This window comes from Balaenoptera physalus (genome assembly GCF_965194825.1).
Source record: "Balaenoptera physalus genome assembly, chromosome: 4".
NCBI classification, from domain to species: Eukaryota; Metazoa; Chordata; class Mammalia; order Artiodactyla; family Balaenopteridae; genus Balaenoptera; species Balaenoptera physalus.
In genome coordinates, this window is record NC_138891.1 from 62,581,959 (window position 1) to 62,606,894 (window position 24,936).

The following is a 24,936-nucleotide window of genomic DNA, read 5'->3' on the forward strand; positions in this document are numbered from 1 at the left end:
TTTATAGTCATTGCCCCTGATCTGTAGTTTCTGACTACCTGGCTTATCTAGAACTCAGAAGCCTAAAAGTCCAGTTAAGGCAAGGGAGGGACCTTTTCTTCTCTGGAGCCTCCACTGGATGACAATCATCTTAAAATCCCTGCCTCACATGTGAACAGGTTACTTGGGCCTTTTCTCTTAGGTGCTTCTCTTACTTTTACCTTCCCAAAAACTACTCAGAGAAAATATGTTCCTCACCAAAATTGGCTACTAAATTGTAGCCAGGTTACTGCAAATCTCCTCAAATGGGCAGATCATGCAGTACCTGACACACCCAAAGTTTCCTCCAAAGAAACTGTCTGGCCCTATGCCATACCTCACTGGACCAATGGGCCCTTGACCCAAGGACAATCAGTGTTAACAGGCTAGCCACTCGTGAAGTGGCCTCACGTGAAAACTCTTTTCAAAGAGCCATAGTGGTGATTGGCTTGGTCAACTGAATTCTCCCTTCTGCCTTTCTGGACTGGGAAATCCTGAGAGAGAAGCAATCAGTGTTTAATAGGAAGAGATTAAGAGGAGGCCTGAGAAGAGAAGCAGAAAATGAGAGAGCAGCTGAGTCACATCAAAGGTGTGAAAATTAAGAAACCTTTACTACTGGATGTCGCGGGGAAACCAAGATAATCTGATTCCTGCTGATTTCAGTCCCACAAAGGTGGTATTGGCTTCTGTGGAGGTTCTAAAATGATAAAATAAAATGCCAACTCTGGCACACTTTCCCTGAAAGGCAGGTATCATTGTCATCCTAATTTTACAAATGAGAAAGCTGAGTCTCAGAAAATTTAAGTAACTTGTCCACAGCCACACAGCAAATAAGTGACAGAACTGGGATATAAACCCAGGTTCTGCCTGACTCCAAAGCCCATGTTCTTTCTGTTCCACCACCCTGCCTTATAAGAGACCATTACAGATAACTGTGTATGTTTGACATCTAGAGAGACCCCAATGATATTATCCAGCATTGAAAAGAACAAGACAGCTCTACACATGCTGACCTGTAACAACCTCCAAAAATTATCGTGAAGCCAAATAAAGCAAGACGTCAAAATAGAGTGTTTACTGTGCCAACATTTGTGTTTAAAAAATAGAGGCAATGAGTGAGAGTGATAGATGCACATGTACACTGTACATGCATAGAACAGGAAGGACAGCAAGACAGGAAGAAGAAGGCTAAGAGTGAAGATGGCAAATGTTTCACTGTATCTCCTTATATTTCTGAATTTAGAACGGGCATATGTCTCATCCATCCAAAAGAGTAAATAGTATTTTAAAACCACAGAGTGATTTCAACAACCTATAAACATCTGTCCCTTATGGTGCCTTCAGGCATGAAAATATTCCCAGTTTTCTATGTCTGAGACTTCAAAGCAAGTAGTCCAGAAACAATACCAATCAGAAAGCAAGTTAAACAGATGTCCAAAAGCTCACGGTCCTCTTCTCTTATTTTCATAAGAATTAACACTCACAGGAAAATGAATAAAATAGCCTCACAGAGAAACTTACTATTTTTTGCCAAGAAAGTAAATAAGATTTGGAAAATTTTGAGGTGAGGGATTACCAGAATAGGAGAATCAACAATAAACAAAGCTTGCTGTAGTTCTATCCTGTCTCCATCTTCCTCTTCAATCCCTCTCATTAAAGCTCATTAAACTCGCCACTGAAGCTCACCACTTGGAGAAAATGAAAAGAAGAAGACAAAACTTTATGCCAAAATAATCTCCAGGTATATTAAAGATTTAGGTATCAAATCTGTAGATGTAAAAAGACTAAATGAACTTATAAGTGAGTAAGTACATAATCAAGCAATGGGGAAGGTCTTTCTAAAAAGGCACACCAAAGGCAAAAACCATCAAGGAAATGATCAATAAACCTGACTAAATACTAGTTTTAAACTTTGTACATTAAAAAACTATAACTAAAAATTATGAGTCATATTACCAATGGAAAATATTTGCAACAGTATTACAAAAGATTAGAGTCTTTACTATCTAAAGGGTTTTTATAGGTCTCTTGAAAAATCACCCAAAACTGAAAGGAGAACAAGAAACAGAAACACAAACTCCATCCACAATGAAACCAAGAGACATCAGTAACCCCAAACCACACAATATAAAGACTGGTAAGTGACTTTGCTGAGAGGACAGAGGTCACACTAAATTTGTCCCTCAGAATCCAAAAAAGTAGGAATATTAAAGTCCCCCCAAACCAGGAAGACCAGTGTAGGTGGGAGCTGACAGCAGGGAGTTGGTTTAAGAAGTTAAGCCTCCTGGTTCTCCTCCTTACTTCTTGCAGTCTAACAACTCCCAGTCCTGCTGGAAAAGACGATTTATCCTGTGGAGAAACCAGACCAGAAAGGTTCCGGACTCAGGGACACCAGAAACTGAAGAAGACACATGAGGACATCTTACTTAAAATAAAGGGGTTAAGCAAAGATTTGCACACACACCCACACCTACGTACCCAGTCCAGAATACATGCAGTTGTCTTATAACCCCCGGCAAAAGACTGACGATCTTTATCTGGAGAAACTGAACAACCCTAGGAAAAGTTCAGCAACTACTGACATTTGAGGAGCCCAAATAAAAAACTGGCAGGCCACCTGATAACCCTAGTAAAACTCTCTAGTCTGCTCGCTTCCCATTCTACTCCATGTGCACTGAGTTGAACCTAGTATATTAAGGCCTCAATATAAAATATGACTGGATAGCAAGGGTATTTGAGGAAACCCTCTGTAGTAGTTGAATGGTGGCTCCCCAAAATATATAACGTCTTAATCCCAAGAATCTGTGACAATTACCTTATATGGCAAAAGAGTAAATGTTACTTTATATGGCACAAGGCATGATTAGGTTAAGTAGCATGAGAGGAGAAGCTTACCTGGTGGGCCCTACATGCAATCACATATATCTTTATAAAACACAGACACACAGGACACACAGAAGAGGAGGAGACAATGTGACATGACTGCAGAGATTGGAGTGGAGTGAAGAGATGCCAAAAAGCCACCAGAAACTGGAAGAGGGCAAAGAACAGATTCTCCGTTAGAGTCTCCACAGGGAGTATGGCCCTGTTGACACTTTGATTTTGGACTTCTGTCCTCCAGAACTGTGACAGAATAAATTTCTGTTGCTTTAAGCCACCCAGTTTGTGGTAATTTGTTATGGTAGCAGTCCTAGGATACGCCCTCTAAGATGAAAGTTGGAGACCTAAGCAAACACACAGAGTAAAGGAATTCAAAAGAAAGAGAAGGCAGAAGAAAACTTCAAACATATTATAATAGTCTCCAAGAAATATGAGTAGGAATCTATTAAAATAAATAGCAAGGATATGGTGGCAGAAATTAAAAACTCACAGAAGAGTTGAAATATACAGTTGAGAAAATCTCCTAGAAAGTAGAACAAAAAGGTCATTAGGAAAGAAAAGGTAAGAAAAAAATTAAATTAAATTCAGAAGGTGCGACACTTAATAATAGCTCTAGAGCAGAGAATAGATAAAAGAGTTGGAAGGAGAGTATCAAAGAGAAAATACAAGAAAAGTTCCCAGAATTGAAAGACATGAATCTCCCAATAGAAGAACTGAACATAATGAATGAAAAAAGACCCACAGCAATTGTAAATGCTGTTGCAGAAATGAATCTATTGACATTAAAAAAAAATGATGATAATACAATATGGATGAAATAGATGAAAAAACATGTGTCCAGCGGTAACCTATTCTTACAAAATATATACATAATAGATAACAATATAGAGCACTGCCTTCAAAATGTCAAAGAAAATTATTTTCAACCTTGAATTTTATACCCAGGCAAAATATCAATCAAATATGAAGGGAAAACAAAAATATTTTTAGACATTTAAGTCTCAAAAAATTTATCTCTTAAATACTCTTTCATTGTAAGATATTAAAGATTGTGATCCATTAAAATGTGGGAGTAGACAAGAAAGAAGATATGGGATCCAGGAAGAGAAAATCCAACTTTGAAAGGAGGTAACAGGAACTCCCAGGATAACAACTGTGCAACAGGCCTAGAGAGTGACCAGTTAAAATTAGAGCAGGAGGAGAGAGGGAAAAGAAGTTATCTAAAATTGATGCATCGAGAGATAACAGTGTACACAAATCATTTAGAAATCTGGAAGTAGATAAAAAAAGAAACATTTAAAAACATGTGAAAGTAATTGTTCCAGAAGAGTAGGCTGAAGGAGGGGGTGGGAATAGAAGATTACTTCTTCATTTTAAGACTTTTAGCTATAGTTTACTTTTTAAGCTTGTATTAGTTTCGTACGGCCGTCACAACAAATTACCACAAACTTGGCAATTTAACCAACCAGAAATTTATTCTCTCACAGTTTTGGTAGTCAGAGGTCTGAAATCAAGTTGTCAGTAGAGTTGGCTCTCTCTGCAGGCTCTGAAGGAGATTCCTTTCCATGTCTCTCTCCTATCTTCTCTCTCCTTGGTATTCCCTGGTTTGGTTGTTTTACTGACAAGGAAACTGGAGCACAGCAAAATTATGAAATACACCCAAAGTCACACAGCCAATAAGTGGTGGAGCTGGCATTTAAATCCAGCAGTCTGGCTCCAAGCTGTGTTATTACCACCCTGCTAGCTGCCTCTGTATAATCAATGCACAGAAAAGGACCTGGAAGTGTATATACTAAGGAAGCTGCCATATTGCCTCTGAATAGAAAGAGGTTGTAGGTAATTTTTATGTTCTTTTTGCTTGTATGGATTTCTAATTTTCTGAAATGAGTTTGTAATGTTATTACAATTTATAAATATTAAAAACTGCATTTTAAAAACAACATTATCTCCTCAGCCTATCATATAAGACCTACTTTCAGTTCGTGGGAAAAACAGGAAACCTTGTTACTAGATCCAACACTGTCACTCAAGGCACACAGTAAGTGCTTAATACAATTTGTATTCATTAAGCATCTACTCTGGTGTCAGACACTGTACTTGAAGCAATAAATGCTATTACTATTATTATTGTCAGTGTTACCTGTCCATCTTTAGACAAGTCAACAACACTTTCTGGACCCCAGGAAAGGATATTAGCATGAAGGTAACAATGACAACTGTGTTTTGATTGAATTATGGTGAATGGGGTGATTCTGGTCAAGCTTATTGGTCCTTTGGGGGAAAGCAGTGAAGAAGGGATACTTGCCTTGTAAGAGAAATTTCCAAAAAAGCATAAAAGCTGGACTAGATAGAGTCCCTTCCATAACACAAGAAGGATTTCCCTGAAGTTAGACTGGTGGCATAGTGGGTAGAGGGGATGAGTTGGGGATGTTGAGCATGAGGTTGCTGAGCCCCTCCCTCTACATAACAGAGGATGTTTCCCTGCCAGTGAATAAGGCTGAGGGTTTAAGCAGATAAGGAGAGAGAAAGGACAAGGGGCTGGGTGAACAGCTGGTAATTGACTTGGCCACGTTGCCAGGTAAGGCGTGACCAGTCCTTTGGGAAGTTACTTGTTCTGTATCTTTAAAATGCCCTGAGGAAACTGAGACAAAAGTGGCTAACACTGCAGAAACCCATTACTCAGAATCATCAGTGCTGTTCCATGGTTGATTTTTCTCCCTCTTTACACTTTCCCTTCCTTGCTGGGCTTCCTAAATCCTGCCTAGACTCCAGCCTCACAAAGATAATCCAATTGCCCATGATCTTGACCCTAGACCCCTCTTTCCCCACCTTCCCAGACTTTGTTTTCTGTTCTCTTCAACTGCTGACCTACTGATGATCCAAGAGGATGCCAACTCCCAAACTCCCAAACCATGGACAAGATCTGATGCTTGTCTTCAGTCCCTGGGAATGACCTGGGCTGTCCCTGGACTCTGTTTATCATAAATCTCGACTTCCTCAGTGGGATAATCTCTGTCATAACCCAATGGAACCGAGCTCAAGGTGTAATCTTAGACCTAGGCAAAGATGGCAACTCAAGCTGGAACTCCTGTGATGATTGTGGATGCAATTGACATAATCTGTGGGTCTAATTATTTTATGAAGCTAACTATAATTATTATAATCAGACTGAAACAAACACAGTTAAATGCAAACAATAAAACTTAATTCTGAGGGTTCTCTATTCATCTTCCATGACACCCCTCATGAGAAGTGCTCTTCTTTCACACCCACCACAAATTGCTGAGCAGCGAAGTTCCTGCTTCCCCTGGAATCTAGACACTGCTCCCTGAGAGGCTGCATGGTATAGTGGCATACATGTGGCTCCTGGGCTCAGAAAGCCCAGGGTTCAAATCACAGCCTTGTGTCTTATTCTCTATGTGCCTTGCTTTCCCCACCCGCAAAGTGGAGGAAAGTGACTCTCCCCCTGGGTTGTGCTAAGGAGTAGAATGTACATATATGAATTGGTGACTGCAGTCCCCACTCCAATTAGGCTTCCATACATTGTAGTCCTTGTTCCTGGAGTCAGGAACCATGTGTATGTTCTAGGCACCAAGCTCCCCTGGCTTCATCGCATTAAGGGGTCAATGACTCAGCTCTCCACTCCCCGGGAAATTTCAAGTAAGCACAAGCCCAGCTGAGTGTGTATGTGTGTCTCAGGTACAGACCTGGGAGCCAGGCCAGGCAGGTCTCCAGAGAATTGCTGCTTTTTCCTCTCCAGAGGAGAGCACTGGGCCTGTTTGTTCACACACCTGGAAAAGGTTAGCAGCTTCCAGGACCCGCTGGACGTTCTGCTTGGTGATCAGCGCCTTGCTGGTGTACGTGTAGTCCAGAAGAGTGTGCATGGTCTCCGCGTCCACCCCTTTGATGATGATCCTCTCCTCATACTTTTCCTTTAAATCATTGCAGAACATGGCCCTGGGAGAGAGAGGTGTGCATGTGAGTCCAACCGTGACCCTTGGTTCCAAATCTAAACAGACCCCCTTCAGACCTGTCTGCCCCCATGGGACAGTGAGGTTCCCAAGGTCGGGACCTGGAGCGACTGCTCTCCGTCCCTCAGCACCCAGGACCCACCAGACGTTCCATGAGTGCTTACTGAACTAACGTGCCCTGCTCTGCTGGGCCCAAGTGTCATCCCCAAGGCAGTCCCAGGTCTGAAGGGACACCAGGAGCCCTACTGGCACACCTGGTAGGATCTAGAGCTCCTTTATATTGGCCTAAAGTGCGGAATTCTTCCGGAGGCTTGTGACAATGCCAAAGCCTTTTCCCAGAAACTGTGCTAACTGAGGCAGTATCCACCAGGGTGGAGTGCTGGTGACAGAGTGTACTTTCTAGAGCTGGGACTTCCACCCCAACACAGAAGGGATTATACCCCTAAATCCTGTTCCTACTCCCTTTGCCTCACCGCCTATTTATCTCTGGAAATCACTCCTCAGCTTCTTTCCCCTATTTCCTCATCTACAAAACAAAGGTAACTGCTGTAGTTTTCCAGGAACAAACATCAAAAAGTCAGGAAGAAAGACATTGAGAAAAGAGAGAGAGAAAGAGAGGAAGAAATCACTTGACAAGCTGATTTTTTTGTTTGTTTAATTTATTATTTTTGGCTGTGTTGGGTCTTTGTTGCTATGCGCAGGCTTTCTCTAGTTGCGGCAAGCGGGGGCTACTCTTCATTGCGGTGCGCAGGCTTCTCATTGTGGTGGCTTCTCTTGTTGACGAGCACGGGCTCTAGGCATGTGGGCTTCAGTAGCTGTGGCTCATGGGCTCAGTAGTTGTGGCTCATGGGCTCTAGAGCGCAGGCTCAGTAGTTGTGGCGCACGGGCTTCGTTGCTCTGCGGCATGTGGGATCTTCCCGGACCAGGGCTCGAACCTGTGTCCCCTGCATTGGCAGGCGGATTCTTAACCACTGCGCCACCAGGAAAGCCCCGACAAGCTGATGTTTGAACCTGTTGTTTTAGCCCATGAGATCTTCTCCCTTGGGTCTCCCTCTGTCCTTCTTCCTGTCTTTGTTTTAATCAATAATAATCTTCCTACCCTTCTCCCTCCTCTTCTCTTCTCTCTCAACTGGCCTCTTCCCCCTCCCCAACAAGAATATGACAGCATGACACAGATAGCAAATGTGAATTCTGCAAAGTTAACAAATGCCAGCCCGGAACCAGAGGAGCAGTGGTGTCATTTGGGCAGACGACTGATTTACAAGCCAGTTTTTTCAGCCATAAAGTCTCTTGGCCAGAGGGACACAGAGCCATCTGTGGAACCACACATGTTGTAAAGTGAGGTCACGAAGCACTCAGCTGGCTGCCTCCTGATTCCACAGCGAACCCTGGCATCACGGCAACCGCACAATTTCTTCCCAGCTCAGCCTGTCTTCCTGGGAGGAGTCAGACAACCTCACTCCCTAAAACCTCCCTTTGTTTGAGTCTCTAGAGCAGAGCTGCCCAATAAAAATATGATGCAAGCTGTATGTGTAATTTAAAATTTTCTAGTAACTGTAATTTTTACATAAAAAACAAGAGATAAAATTAATTTTAATCTTTTACTTAACCTAATACATACAGAAATATTATCATGTCAACAGGTAGTAAATATTTTTAGTTATTAATGAGATAATTTGCATTCTTTTTTTTCATACTACGTCTTCAAAATCCCTCAGGTATACCTTACACTTAAAGCACATCTCGATCCAGACCAGCCATAATTCAAACGCTCAATAGCCACATGTGGCTAGTGGCCACTGTAGTAGGCAGCACAGCTCCAGAGTAGCAGTCCTGAACTCTGCTGTTGGGTCACCCAGATCTGCAATCATCTCAGGGAGTAAAGTGAATGTTACCCACATGAATGTCGTGTACATGAATATATGGGTAACAGGACATTTAGCAGGAGAGGGTGGGCAGTGATGATGGGGTCAAACGAAGCTTCATGTAACTGAGGCAACATATCAGTGGAATCCTACCAAAGTGAAATTTAGAAATACCCCCTTCACCTAAAATGTGATTTTAAAATTCGTAAAAGGTGAATTTTGTTGAATCTGCATGATCTCAAACATTCTAATGAAAACTGAAAAAGTCTACTGTAGGAGATGTTTTAATATTAAATGAGATAGGTATATAAATTGTCTAATTCAATGCCTTGCACTTCAAGGGGCTCTTCTGAAGCCTATGTATTTTGGGGGTCCCATGTGACATGATTATTGGGATCTCTGGGATCATTTGGACTCTTGATCAGGCTGTCACTGCTAGACACAGCTTCTGAATTCTCTTGGAATCAGTCGCTGAATAACATCCTGGCCCAGCTCAGCCAATACTTAACTGGGTGTCTGGAATCCCCTGAAGCCAACCCTCAATAGCTAGTGATGTGTTAGGGGTCTGGGGGAGCAAGATGAGGGAGGGGAGGAGGCCAAGAAAAACAGAAGGCATACAGAAAGTCACTTTGGCCTAGTCCTGCAAGGGCCCTCTGGAGAATACATTCCAGAGTTGTCCCAAAAAGAGGCAAAGAAGCTGGGCTGTGATACTCCCGCACCTTGTGACAGCCTTAGTTACAGGCCACCCCAGGAGCAGGTAAATTCTCAGGCCCTTCTGGCTTTTGATGTGTGTGGGTGTGCATGTGCACAAGCGGCGTGATTCCAGGAGCCTAGGGGAGGGTGGGAAGAAGAGCTGCAGTGCTGGCTTTTGGAAGGTGGAGGGGCTGGGCTGTCTAGGCTCTGACGCTAACTCACCACGTGACTTTGTACAAGGGAGCAAACCTCAGTTTCCTCTCCTGTGGAATGATATAACGATAGCCCTGACCCCAGTGAGCTGCTGGGAAGAATAAGATAATTACCACTCACCAGGTGGCTGGAACAATACCCAGCACTCACTAAGGGAAGGCATCTCAGACCAGGTCAGAGGAATCTCGGCAGGCTGTGGGAGATACTCGGAGCAGGCAGCCGACCGCACTCTGACTCACAAGCCGGGACCTGCCAGCATTGGGCTTGGTCCAGTCAGGTCCCTGCACGGCTGTGCACCCCCCATTCAGCATAGAGTTAGGGCTAGGCTGCTCACAAACTACCTTAGAGACATTAGCATGGTGTGGGCACACAGCAGGAGCTCAATAAATGTTCATGGGAGAGAGAGGAAAGGAAGTGCTCCAAAGACTGTCCTTCCTCTGGGGCTTTTTTGGCCTGGTTTGGGTCCCAAAGTCCCAGCATTTCTCTGCTTTCCTCCGAGACTTTTTCACTGATTTTCTGCCACCTAAATAAACTCTCCTGGGCCCCAGACACCGTGCTGAACACAGATAACATGAAACTAAGGAGAAAACTACATATTTCTCATAGACCAAACTCCTAGGCCTCCTGCTGCTCTCCAGGAGATCCATGCATACACTTTAGCAAAGTTGGGAACCCCTGGGCAAAATGGGCCATCCCTAGGTTTCCACTTTAATACCAGTAATCTCTCACATTTATGTGTATAGCCTTTGTAGGGCAAACAGCATCATCTCTTTTGATTACTATACCCATTTTATAGGTGATAGACTGAGGTAAAAGTTAAGTGAATTGCCTAGGACCTTACAGGTTGTCGGCAATAGAATGGGGACCAGAACCTAGGACTTTGGGCTCTTAGTCTGGAGCTCACCAGTGCACTAAAATGAAGAAAATCAGCAGGAATTCAAAGCCATCTTTAGGGGGTCAAACTAAGTTTCACTGAGTGAACCAGAACACATTTTGCTCCCCGAGAGCACAGCTGGGTTAGTTACTAACCATTTCTCCCTTAGCTTTTACAGGAGGTAAATAAAATTTTTGTGTAATAACAATACTTTCTAGACAGACACTGACCAAGTCTCATGAGATTCTTGTAAAACAGAGGTGGCTATGAAGATCCTCTTTTTACAGTTAGAAATAATCTCAGAGTAGGGAGTCAGTTGCCCAATACTTCAGCAGTGAGTCAGTGCCAATCCCGAAATAGAGCTCATCTCCCACAACAGCCATGAAGACAGCCATGGGCCCAAAAGTCTCCTGGAATGAAGTCAGGCCATGGCCCCATCACTCTGCCTGGGCTTCGCTCCCCACCAAGCTCTGCCAACCTCACTCCTGACTTCATTCAGGTCTCTACTCAGACGTCCCCTCCTCAGGGTGACCATCCCTGACGCTCAGTCTAAAATAGTCACTCCCTGACATCATCTCCTTTGTTTTTCTTCATAACCCTGTAACAACCTGAAATTATATTACACATCTATTGTTAGCAAGTTTAATAATTGTCTCCCTGCTAGAATGTGAGCTGAGTGAGGGCAGGGGTTGCGCCATGTTCAACGCTATATCCCTGAGGCTAGAATAGTGCCTGGAACCTAGTAGAGACTCAGTAAATATCTGGAGGGAGAATAAATGAATGAATGAATGAATGAGCTTGTGCTTCTAGCCCTCGTATGTTTGCTTTTGACAGGAATCTGCACCTCCAAGAATTATCAAACACTCTCTGAAGGATGAGGCTGAAGAGGCTGCCCGTAGAGAACTCCCAGCACACCCCTGAGTCTAGGGCCTGGAGCTTAAAGAGGACACACCCACACCAGAACTTTCCACTCACAAATTCAATGAGTTCTTGATGCTCCGACAGTTCCTAAATGTCATCCACTCAGGATTTTTCAACAGCCCAGCTTCGCTATGGCCCACCCCCTCCCCAGGCCTCCACACCTGCCACTGAACTTCCTGCTTCCTGAACCTCTAACCCCAATCACAGTCCTATAAACAAATATTCACCTCCACCACCCCCACTCTCTCATCCTTAGACCAGCTCCACCCATGCTGACCCCTGCTCTGTTCATCTTCTAATCCCTTCACCAACCCATTCATACCAGGAGCTAACTCTTCTGCATCAGTGAGGTATTCAGGGTTGGAAATAGCTCTAACACTGGTTGCAAACTGAATTAAATTCTACTTAAGGTTATATGTCTCTATGTATAAATTAGCTAAAAATATTTTTAAATTAGTAATCATGTGCTGCTCAATGAACATTATATTGTTAAGAAAGGATTATTGGATATAAACCCAATATGGCCAATCAAAGGGGTTTCCACTCCAAAGGAAGCAGGGAGTCAGCAGATGCAAGGGTGACCTAGCAAGGGATGACATCACTATAGTTCCCCAGCACCTCTAAGCTGAAGACACCAAACCTTCCACCTGCCATTTCCTAAACAAAGGAAGTATGTAGACATTTGGCTCAGACAAGTTTCTGACCTCAAGCTGTTCCCTAAGCCCTACCATGTAGACCCTGTCCCAACACATGAGTCCTGCCCACATCCTCGGCCTGCAGACACTCCAGCCTCAAGGACAGTGGGTCTCAAAGTATTTTCCATGGATAGCTTGCATCAGAATTCCTGGGGTGTTTGCTAAGAATGCAGAATTCTGAACCTCACCCACCCTAGACCTACTGAATCAAAATCTCTGGCAGTGGGAATATGAACGCTATTCAGCTCACCCGGCCCCCACCCATAATTGTTTTGCAAACCAAAGTTTAAGAACCAATGCCCCAGAGAGAGGTCACCTCACTTTCCAACCCAGCTCCCCTTGGCTCACCCTGAGAATGAGGAGATTGGACAAAGGTCCAGGTCAAGGAAATAACTGGCTGTGGTTCTGGGACAGACATGTCCTTGAAAGTCTTCCCTCCCTGTAGATTCTCATTTTCTGAGATCCAGTCCTCCTAGAATTCCATGAGGCCTAGGGCTGGTCCCCAAATTGAAAGTGGGGATGGGGGTAGTACTCCTCTTCCACTTCCCAGCCTGGTGGGGTTTTAGATGGAAGCAGGTCTTGTCCTGGCCTCTTAAGTCTTTCTCTAACTTAGCTGTTTATACAGAGCCCCTGCAGCTTATATTCAAGTAACACATTTCATTAGATGTAGTAGTTCTGAAACAGGATGTGGTGGCAAAACCCTATTAGTCACAAACAGTGCACAATTCCCTGTTCTTATCTGCTGTTCACATGTAAATCTCACACAACTGGAGGGATGCCTTCAGAGAAGGATTGGGAGGTTCATGGACATCTCTCTTTCCACTCCAGAGACATGACTAACAGCACTTTGTTGTCTCTCTCTGGGACCTGGAGTCAGCTCCCTGAATTCACAGCTGCTGGCTCAGTATTTGCCCCAAACTGACAGACGAGCTGGAAGCCCAGAGCTGCCCCCACCCGACTCTAAGCATCATCAGACCTCAAAAGAACTGCCTCTCCTAAGCTCCTTGCCCAAGTTCACCATTCCTCAAGGATGCTGAACATGTACCCCTAAGGGACCAGAACGCCAGCCATGTTTCTATAGAATCAGAGTCCCTCTCAGCCCTACTGGACCATTGCTGAGGCCTCTGCATGCCATGGATGGCCTCAGCCCATCCAAATTTGTGACAGAAAGAAGGGCTTGTACTGACCTGCAAGGTCAGGCAGGATCAACATCAGTCACAGCAAATGCTTGTGGCCAGAATTCAGCAATGATTCAGCCACAAAGATATAACGGAAAGTTCTTGTTTTGGCTGCCCAACATCATTCCTAATCACTTTAGGAGGAGGAACCAGATTTTCCTTTGGGGAACGACCCCTCCTCCAATACCAGTCTGGTAGGATGTCTCCCAAGCCACAGTGATTGGGTCACAGATGGGCACAGGAAGAAGCCAGTCCAATTGAAACCAATTCCAGAACTTTCTCTGGAATTATTGGGAAAGAGAAGCTCTCTTCCCACTGCAGTTGCTGAGCTGAGAGAAATAAAAGTTCAGAGCTGCTGGAGACCTTCTTGCTTCCATGTGTGAAGACCCCCCTGAGAGAGAGACCAACACAAAGGAGAGACAAGAGACAGACTGTGAAACTGAGCCCTGATGACATTATATGAGCACAATGATCCAACTAACCCTGAAACCAATACCACTGGACTTTTAAATCATGTGAGCAAATAAATTCTTTTTTTATATGCTTGAACCAATTTGAACTGAATATCTGCCGTTTGCAATGCACAGTCCTGACTGACACAAATGGACAAGAGAAATCCTGAATAAAAAATGGGACCAAATGCTAAAGAAGACTAAATAAAAAGTGCCCAGAAAAAGAAATGTTAAAGTACTCTCAACATTGCTATACAAGGCTCTTCACAGTCTGATCTGTGCACCACTTCCCCATCCCATGATGTATCAATAGCTAGCAGTTTCCAACATGTGCCTCTGTTTACGTCAACACATTTGGGCTGCAGACAGGACTCTCTATGTACACTCTATAGGACCTATTTTTAATGTGTCTTTTCCCTCTATTAGATTCATGAGGATCTTAATGGCAAGGGTTGGATTTTATTTCTCTCTCACTTCTTATTTACTGGCCCATAGTAGGCACTCAATATTTGTTGGATGGATGGATGAAAAGGAAGCTACACATGCAGCTCAGTCCTATACTTGTTCCTGTAGGCCAAGTGGACTCCCCTTGTCTCCAAACCCACATTTCTCCTCTAACTGCCATGAGAATAAATAACAAGGACCTCCAAGACCAATTGATTGGCACAAACTATGTGTGTGAAGAACTATATTTTCCAGTGATTCTCCAAATCAGAACCCCAAGCCCATGGTGTTTATCCTAAGCCTTCCCATCTGAGATTTTACATTACAAAACATTGTGGTTGTTCTTCACCTTAATTTGCTTTTGCACATCTTCCACTTCCTTGCCCAAAGGTGAAACCTGGCTTCTGCTAACGAAATACCGCTTCCCTCACAACCCTCTTCAATGAGGTCTGCTCTGATTCTCACTTCCCTTGGTCTGGGAGCAGAGTCAACATTTGTGCTTACTACCCACTGCCACATCCTGACTAGGCTGTTGCCCTGGAGGCTCCTTGTCACTCTCTTTTTCCAAACATTTTCCATCTCAACCCCTCCCCCCAGTACCCCACGTTGGTTTCCTTATGGCCTCCATGTCATTATCCAGAAATCAAGGATCAGCCTCTGCTTAGAGATTTTTCTGAGCGTTCCCTGTCTCTGACCACTTAAAAACATGCGAACTGGTCCCAATCCTCACCACAAGGTATTCAAATGTTGAGGCTTCCCCAGTCCTAAAAGTTATCCCTACTGTGACAGGGCAAAGATGATCATATACGTGTTCCAGACTTCTCCCACCACCAGCTGCCACAGAGGAATCCGGACTGCCAGGCCTGTTCTTTGGGCTTTTATGATACAGAATCCAGAGGGAAGTGGGAGGGCGAAAGGAGATCTTCTAGCTGGGGATGGAGAGGAGTTTTGAAGCAAGAGGCAAAGGAGGAGTTACCTCAGGCTGGGCTACCCTCAGGGCTGCCCAGACGGGGCCAGAGTTGGGGCTGACATCCATCTGCACTCACCAAGCCTTGAGCCCTGATTTGGACAGCAACAGTCCCCAGGGAAAGAAGCACATATTTCTAACTGGTCCACCCAAACAGAACTTTTAAAAATTCATACAAAGTTATCCTAAAAGCCAGCAGCGATCAGAGATGTGGATAAGAGAGGGGAACAGATTTTAATAGCTGTGGTGTGTGTCTCCCTCAAAGTGTTAAAAACACACACACACAAGTTCAGAGCTTGAGTTACTTTGAAATTACTTGTTATGGGACTTCCCTAGTGGTCCAGTGGTAAAGAATCCGCCTTACAATGCAGGGGACGTGGGTTTGATCCCTGGTCAGGGAACTAAGATCCCACATGCCTCGGGGCAAATAAGCCCGTGTGCCACAACTACTGAGCCCATGCTCCTCAACTAGAGAGCCCACATGCTCTGGAGCCCGCATCACAACTAGAGAGAGAAAAAACCCACACGCCACAACTAGAGAGAAGCCCGCACACCACAACTACTGAGCTCGCGTTCCTCAACTAGAACCCAAGTGCCTCAAACTACAGAGCCCACATGCTCTGGAGCCCACACACAACAACTAGAGAGAGAAAACCCGCACACTGCAACTAGAGAGAAGCCCACGCACCACAACAAAGAGCCCACGCGCCGCAATGAAAGATCAGCATGCCTCAACAAAGATCCCACGTGCCGCAACTAAGACCCAATGCAGCCAAAAAAATAAATAAAATAAATAAATAAATAATAAACAAATCTTTAAAAAAGAAAGAAAGAAATTACTTGTTCTGTTTCCGGGTTTTGCTCTACAATGGGGTGGCACGGGTGGGTGGAGGACTGATAAAATTACACTACCTTCTCTTTCTCCTTCCAGTCTTGAAGCTCAGAGAAGAATGGTTTGTCTTCTAGTCCCCCAGCCCTGCTTTCTTCCTCCCCTTCTCACCAGCCAGTGCTGCCCCCCTCCTTTCTGTCCGGCTCTCTGTTGTCTGGCTGCCTTGAGGACCCTTAGAGAGGACTCCGAATGTCACTTGAGACTGTCTCCCCATCCCCACTGCCTCAGCCTTAATTCCGACCTCATTTCCTCTACCTGTAATTTCTGCAACCACCTGAGGGTCTCCCTAGATTATCAGGGCCTCCACATCGCCGCCCAAAGGGTTAACAGAGTGGTTGGATCACTCTCCTCATTAAACACTCTTCCCCGGCTTCCCACTTCCTATAAGGTACATTTCAAACTCTCCATCCTAACCCAACAAACTTTTCATGCTACCCTACCCTGCCCATCTCTCTTGGCCTTCTTGGCCCACACATATTCTTTACTCCAACTTTAATCTTCTACCTGTGGTCCCTGTCCTTACGCTGCATGATACTTTCCCAGATGTGGCTTTCTTTGGCCTGGAACACTGCTCCCTTTCTCCCCTTTTCTTGGTCCCGTTGGCCCAATGCCTACTCATCATGTAAAACTCTGCTCAGATATCCCCTCCTCCAGGAAGCCTTCGCTGACTGCTTTTTCTCCAGTCTGACTTTGTCACTGGCAAAGCCCACTGGGGTCCCCAGGGAAAAATAAGATGGAATCTAGCTGATAAGATAAGGTCTAACGTCTTCTTTTGTGTTTAGTTTGCCTGTAGGAGGTCGTGTGCACAGGCCTTGCACCTAACTCGTCGGATTAGAGTTCCCTGGGCAGAAGCACGGGGCTGGACACCTCACTCCCAGACTGTGAGCAGAAGCGCTGCGCTCAACACCGCAGTTCAAGAGGGCGGGGGGCCCTTGAATTGTGTGCAGAGATGCTGTGCCCCGCACTGCAATTCGGAGTGTGAGCAGTGCCCCTGCGCCAGCCCAGCGAGAACTCGGTAGCCTCCCCTCCGAAGAGAGTCTTATAAAAGCAGCCCCACCCACGGCCTCTCGGGAGAGTGTGTGCTCTAGAGTGACAGCTGGCACTTCTCCATTCTCTGATCAAAGAATAAACCTTTCCTTTGCTTCAGAACCAAACTCAGTCTCGTTCTATGGGCATGAGCGACACCAGGCAGGAGGACCCTTGTTGGGGCACGACTCTAAAGGGTCGGTAACAATTCCATGCCCCTTCCATAAGCAGAGCTCTATCATATCCCTTATTACCCAGTACTGAAACACTGATTTACCTGTCTCTCTCTTCCAACTTATTGTGATTTTGAAGTCAAGCAAGAAACATAACTCATTCACCTTTGTACACTCAGTGCCTGGCCTTGATAAATTTGTGCCAGTTGAATGAATACATGAATGGGTAAGTGGGTGGAATTTCACTAAACCCGCTCAACACCGTAGTACTTAAAGCTTAATATTTTGTGCCCCCAACCCCCAGATATTTGCACCTTAAGAGAGGTTATATGATCCGGTGTTCCTCAATTAAAGGCCTACAGATCACTAGTGGTACACGAAGAAGTGTGGGAGGAGTGCAGTTTTTCACAGCAATTACTAAGAATTCTCCCCCGCTCCTTCTTCGGCGTCATCTGTAAAATAGACATCGTCTGCCAAGCCAACCTGCTATCCTGAGCTTTAAGGATACTGCCAGTCATTTGAGAACTTTCCTAAATTTCCTGATCTCCATTCTCTTTGTCCTGTTTCTTTCGTGCGCTGTGTCCACCAACCTCACCTTCCTGGAACTATTCACCAGGCATCTGCTCCTCCCCTAATTCCCCCAACACCAGCCCCCTGCAAGCCTGAGCTTGCTCTACATGACATGACCTCTTGAATGCCAGTCAGCTCTTACTTGACCCTAGACCTGGATCATTATATGCAAAGCTGCTGATTGTTAATTTTTATAGATCCCTGAATGTCTCCTCAGAAAAAGCTATGATGCAACTTTGGGTTTGATAGTGTGGTTTTTTTTTTTGGCCGCATGGCATGTGGGATCTTAGTTCCCCAACAAGGATGGAACCCGTACCCCCTGCAGTGGAAGCAAGGAGTCTTAACCACTGGACCGCCAGGGAAGTCCCTGATTGTGTTTTAAAGTCATAACAGTGTCAGCACTCCTGCAATTATTGTGGCCTTGAAGCTTTCCACAAAAGTTACATGTACTAAAAGAATAAAAGAATCCTTACAGTTGGCAGAGGACATATAGGTTGGCTAAATGATATTCTTTCATAGCAACGGGGATTTATCTTTATACAGAAATGGCTTCGCCAAAAGAACTTGAGACGGCTTATACTAAAGCAGCAGAGGTATTATAAAATAATACAGTAACAACAAAAAATAAGAAGATAAGAACTAAGGAATTAAAGTAGGAGGAGAATATATAATGGAAACCTAGGCTAAGGAAAGCTAATGCACTGAGCTTCCTGACAGCCAAAGCAAATACAGAAGTATAACAAGTTGGCTAATTAAAAAGTAAGCCAGGATCTGTTATCCGTCTTTAATGGATATTTATTTTTCCTTTTGTCCAGTACCCCCCCTCCTCTTTCTGGAAAATGCTCTTCTCCCCACCCAGGTCTCACTCAAACTATGTGGTTCAAGTAGGAGCTGTCACCTTTTTATAGACATCTCTCTCTCTCTCTCTCTCTCTCTGTGTCTCTCTCTCACACACACACACACACACACACACACTCACCTCTTCATCCAACAATAGACTCCTGAGCTAAGTTGGGCTGACTGTTGTGCCCCATGTTCCTGACGGTGATTGGTCTAGGACTGGGTAATTGAATGGAACTGAGCCAATCATGGTCTAGGACTGGGTAATTGAATGGAACTGAGCCAATCATGGTCTAGGACTGGGTAATTGAATGGAACTGAGCCAGTCAGTCTTTCCTGGGGACTTTCAAACTGAAGCTAGCCTCTCAGTTTCTCCCTAGAACAAAAGCTGGGAGAATTGAGTCTCAGAGCTGCCAACAGGCAAATTCCCCATCATGAGGCAGAAGTGCACCTGAGTAATCCTATCTGAGAGAGAAGCCAAATGGTTGGGAAGAAATCTCCCTGACTGCATTCAAGGCCTTTGTTCCTCTTCCTCCTTGGCTCTGCTACATTCCGGCCCTTCCTATGCTTTGGTTATGTGACCAAATACCTTCCTCTTTTGCCTAAGCTGGTTTGACTTTGAGTTCCTATCCCTTGCAACCAGGGGAATGCTGACTAATACAGGAACATTGAGCAATGAGATGGATGGTGAGCTCCAAGGAGGTTTTACCAAAAACACAGATGTTCTGCATCTGGCCATCTCTTCTCAGGGACTGTTTGGCATTTACTATACTAGAATTTAGTTCTGTAAAGGCATTTTCATAAAGAGACTGTTACATATCCATGTACTTGATGCAGGGATAAAGCTCAGAAATTAAGATGTAAATGATTAAAGTATTTCTCTGTTGTGTTTTAGTTGAATGCTGCACGGAACATTATTCAAAACTGGAGAAGAATATTTTTTTCTGTTCTTGATTGAAAGAAGATCCACATGCCCTAGACACCAGGGTGGAGATGATAGAGCTTACATTTTATTGAAAATTCAAATGACCTGATTGCACTTCTGCCCTAAGGCAGCAACCTCTGCCCAGCATCTTCCAATCCTAAGAAAGGTCTGCAGGAGTCACTTTGTAGGCATAGCACATCTGTGTCCAGATGGTCACATGAGTGACCTATTGAATCCACAACATTCTGAAGCATCTGGATGTTCTCCCTGCTCCTTCTAATTTTTCCTATGGTGACCACACTTTATCATCCTTCCCTTTTCTAAAGTTGTGCAATGGCCTCCCAACTCTTTGAGGACTTCCTGCTCTGACCAGGATGCCGCTTAGTGACAGAACCTGCAGGAGGAATATCAAGTTTTTATTCATGTCAAACATTTGCAGGGCGTCTGCTGAATGCCAGCTACTGCAGTGGTCGCTCACGCTTTCAGCCTGATTCTAGTCCATATATGATGGGTGATGCCATGTACTCTCACAGGTATGCCCAGAGCTACCCACAATTTGGCGGAAGAGGAGGAAGGAAAGTGCAAGTAATTGTCCTCTTGTCTTCTAGGATCTCAGAATCCTTATCTCTGATGCATATGTAACAAGAGCAGTGGAATTCCCTAATACTTGTTTATCTCATACTACTTTAAGCCCTATTCTGCCTCTGATGCAGGCCTGTCACATAGTCGCTGCATATAATGGACCCTTGGCGATTTTTGGTTGCCCAGCATCTGAAACCCTCCTGAAGTGTGGCAAATCTCCCTCTGAATGAGATGTAGTTTGTGGCAGAAGCCACTTCCCTATCCAGAAGCTGCAAAGCCAGATGCTCACTTTCCAGCTTGTCACAGTTAATACCCTAACATGTGTAACTCAGACTTGACCAATCAGCTAAACCAACACCAGGCTATGAACTGGGAGCTGGTGGTGCAGAGGCAGGGACAGAGGAAAACCTGTTCTGGTAGAGGCAGCAGAAGCAGCAGCAGCCTCCAGTTTCCCGAGACTGCAGTGGCAGCAGTGCCAGGGGCCACAGCCATGCTAGCATTGGCCTCCAAGGTCCTGCAGCAGCAAGGGAGTCCTCCCCACAAGGGTTCTAGGTGGCTTTAGGTTGTGGTCCTGGCCACTGCCTGGCCTCCCTTGCTCCTGTCTGTTTTCTGAGTTTGGTACTCCAGCCTTCTGGAGGATTCTGTGAGTTACCTACCTACATCCCCTTCTCAAAAGAGCCAAACAAACAAACAAACAAAACAAACAAACAAACAAAAAGAGCCAATTGATTTCTATTCCTTGGAACTAAGAAATATGACTTATTACCATGCATAAAATGTTTAGGCAGATAAATGTATGAGTGAATCTGTTTTATTATGTGTATTTCACAATAACTCACAGGGATAGGTAGACACAAATCATTAGCCTCACTGTATCGTTGATAATGGTGCTGAGCCTCAGAGGAGCCAGACGATTCCTCCAACATTTGCACAGCCAAGAAGTGGCAGGGTCTGGACTCAGATTCCAGTGATAGAACTTTAAGATAGTGTTCTTTCCACTATATCAACAGTTATTGGTTCCAGCCCCAATGATGTCCCATACGTTCTTGAGGTCCTATACTTTGAAAGCATACTGTCTCTTCACCTCACACCCTGACCTGCCTCCTTATTTCTCACTTAGCCCTTTGACCCAGGCCAGTGCCCTAAGGCATGTTGGGTCTTTGCTACCAGCATCTGTCAGCTCAGCCCCCAGACACAAACTGGGTGAGTGTTCCTACTATATCCTGCCTGTGCATGTGTGTGCAAGCACACAGAGGCAATAATTTTTACATCTTCTCCTCATTTTCAGCTTATGTAGGCCACACTAGTGCATGGCAGGGAAGGGGAATTGATGGTCTTGCACAGGAAATGTCCTAACAGCCATATTTCTGCCCAGTGGAGAGGTCTGTTTTCAGTTTGGATCCCAATAGGGAAACCATTCTTCCTAGCAAAGTGAATTCTCTGGAGGGTGAAATGGAGATTGCCAACATTGTGAAGATTAAATAAAATGAAAAAGAATCCAGCAAAGTTCCTGGCATGCAATGAATGCTAAAAAAATGTTAACCTTTCCACTTTCCAAGCTGTGAAAAGTACTTAATACAAGGTGTTTATTACTACATACTTTATAAAAACAAAATTTTGGAAGCAACCTATATTCACGATGAATGATTTTCATATTATGCTTCTGTTAAAAATGGTAGCTATATAAATAAATAAATAGTAGTTATGAAAACTATGCAGCATTATGGGGGAAAGGTTATAAGAAAAAAGGGTGCAAAGCAAGATGCGAATTATACATTAACTATGTTTACAAGTATATTAAAATATGCAGATGAAAAAAGGTAGAAGAACAATACCAAAATGAAAATTAACTTTATCAGAAAGTTCCATAATCCCTTACCCTAAAATCTTACAGCTGGATGTGCTTTGGTATTCAGAATTGTTTGGCTATTACCATATCATGAATACTACATAGTACCTCCAACACTCCTTAATCGAACACATTAGCACCTCAGCAGTGAATATATGAATAATTGTCCTAAGTGAAATAATAAAGACTCTAAGTAGCCTCTTCTCAGTTCAGAAGAGGAAATGAGTGGGGTTCCAGTTGGATTTGGCCATCTAATAAATTATGAAAAACTTTTCCGTTTTCAGCACTTTGGGGATTTTGAAATTGCAGATAAGAGATTATAGACCTATTGTACTTAAATATTAACCACCATATTGGTTCTGCCAAAAGGACAATGTTAAAGTGTAAAATACAGAACCCAGTGCCAGAAGTACAATCACCAGTCCATTTGAGTTCATCAGCAGTACCCACTGTGGCAGTAGCAATCCTCAATGTTTTTGCCATTAGCCAGATTTCCAATCCAGACCCAGATGGCTGTAACTCATCCTTGTTTATTCTATCCCCTGCACTTACTGGCTCCTTTCTAGATATCTTACGTCATTATGGAGAAAATGCAAAGGATTACATATAAACAGAAATTATGAGTAGCCTCTTGCCCCCCTTTCTGCCATCCAATTCATAGGTTGTGCCCACAATACCCTTCCCATTCCTGGCCTTGTGCTTGATTTTTGTAGTTAGTGGTTAAAGTCCCCTCATCATAGCTTCAGGGAACCAGACCCAGAGACTGAGGTACTGAGGTACAAGGCAGGGGCCAAGGAGCAGCAACAAAGGAACTTGCTGTTGACAGCCTCAGCCTGGAAGCTTATATATTCATGTAGGAAGAGCCAGCCATCACGTAGGACTGAGTAGCCTGATGACCCCTTCCTACATCAGCGCTACCCCCCTCCCTCTGCCAACCCTGGGAATCACAGCATGGTTGCCCTCATGGGTCAACATCAGAATTTGCCATATTCTGCAGTGAGTTGCTCCCCTGCAAATGGACAGAACCACTGGCTTAAATGGAGATCACTTGGGAAGTGGGACCCTGTATGCAGGATGCACAAGCCCTTCTAACGACTTTGATCTGGGGACCTGTCCAGAGGCAAAACACAAATGGCAGCTTTGGAGCAATCTTATAAAAGACACTAGTAATCTTATAAACTTTTAAAAAAACATTATTATAAATGTTAAATCTGTGCTTCCCTCGATTTTTCTAAGCTTTGTTCTCCCTCACCCTTTTCTCAGCCTGAACTCTACGTGTTTTCTCAGATTCCTCATTCCATTGCAGACTTTTAAATAGGCCCCCAAAGGGACCCACATTGTCTGAGTTACTAATATAGTTCCTATTTACAGCCACCGTGGTTACATATGCAGCTAGACAACAACTGGGCAGCAGGTTCAGAGAAGCTGTATAGGGTAATGGAAGTGATAAAGATAAAGAAGTGGTAGATCCTCTGATGCATTTGGACCACATGAAAGATCACTGTGGAGAGGCTGTGAGCAAAAGATACCCCGAAAACTAAGCAAATGGAAAAAAGAGAGAATTATTAACTTCAGGAAAGACAAGAAGGTTTACAAGAAAGAAAATGTAATCATAAAACACAATTTGGCTCAACAGGAAACAATGTTTTCATAGATATAATGTAAACTCTTAATCCAAGTGTATCAAAAATGTGATAACATTATATTGAGAGATTATAGGGAAGGGAAGGGAGTTAGGTATAAGTGCTAAATCCTTATCAGACCTACTAGAAAATTAATAAATGATGTCTAACACTGAGAAATGAAGGAAGAGCAGTATAAGAGTATTTTGTAAAAATATAAATATAATACCAGAAGAAACAGAAACAGCTAAATTTTGAAAATGGTGGGCTCTAGTGACCAAGACTGAAGGGTGGAGGAAGTGAAGAGGAATTTTTGGTTTTCATTATAAGCCTTTAAATACTATTTGAGGGCTTCCCCGGTGGCGCAGTCGTTGAGAATCTGCCTGCCAATGCAGGGGACACGGGTTCGAGCCCTGGTATGGGAAAATCCCACATGCTGCGGAGCGGCTGGGCCCATGAGCCACTATTACCGAGCCTGCGCATCTGGAGCCTGTGCTCCGCAACAAGAGAGGCCGCGATAATGAGAGGCCCGCGCACCGCGATGAAGAGTGGCCCCCGCTCGCCGCAACTAGAGAAAGCCCTCGCACAGAAACGAAGACCCAGCACAACCATAAATAAATAAATAAATAAATAATTTTTTAAAAAAATTTTAATTTAAATACTATTTGACTCTTTGTTAACTATTTGCACATAGTACTTTGATAAAAATTAATTTTGATTTAAAAAGATATAAATGAAAGTTTGAAAGGTTATGAAATGAGAGTTCATAGAAATAGAACTGCAGATGACCCTTAAACATACGAAAAGATGTTTGACCTTATAAAAAATAAGAGAAATACAAATTAAAACTAACCTGAGATACTGTTTCTCATCTATCAGATTGGGAAAACCCCCAAAATTAGATGCCATCCTCTTTCGGCAAGGCCATGGGGAGTGCAAAATTATTGAACCCCTATTAAGAAGAATCTGGCAATATCCACTAAAACCGCAGATACATTTCTCTTTGACTCAGCAAACCCTCTTTTAGAAATGCAACCCCAGACACTCCTGAATGCATATGAAATGACGTATAAGATTATTTATTATAACATTGTTTATAATAGCAAAAAATTTGAAACAATCCAAATGTCTATTAACAGAGGATTGGTTAAATAAACTATGGTTCAATCACTTAGTGGAAATTATTTTTCTCAATGAATAAAGAAAAAAAACCCTACATAATTTTATAACCAGCTTCAGGCCCTCCAGAGCACAGAGGGCTGTGTCAGAAGCTTCTCAGACAGAGCAGA

At 43.9% G+C, this 24,936-nt stretch overlaps 1 protein-coding gene across 1 annotated transcript in view; it reads right to left on the bottom strand.

The window, feature by feature from the left end:
- KLHL6 (kelch like family member 6) overlaps positions 1–24,936 on the bottom strand; it is a 124,468-nt gene that overhangs the window by 38,262 nt on the left and 61,270 nt on the right. The window contains exon 4 of the mRNA XM_082459965.1: positions 6,690–6,855. Within this exon, the coding sequence (XP_082316091.1) occupies positions 6,690–6,855 (166 nt within the window). The remainder of the gene's footprint in view (positions 1–6,689; positions 6,856–24,936) is intronic.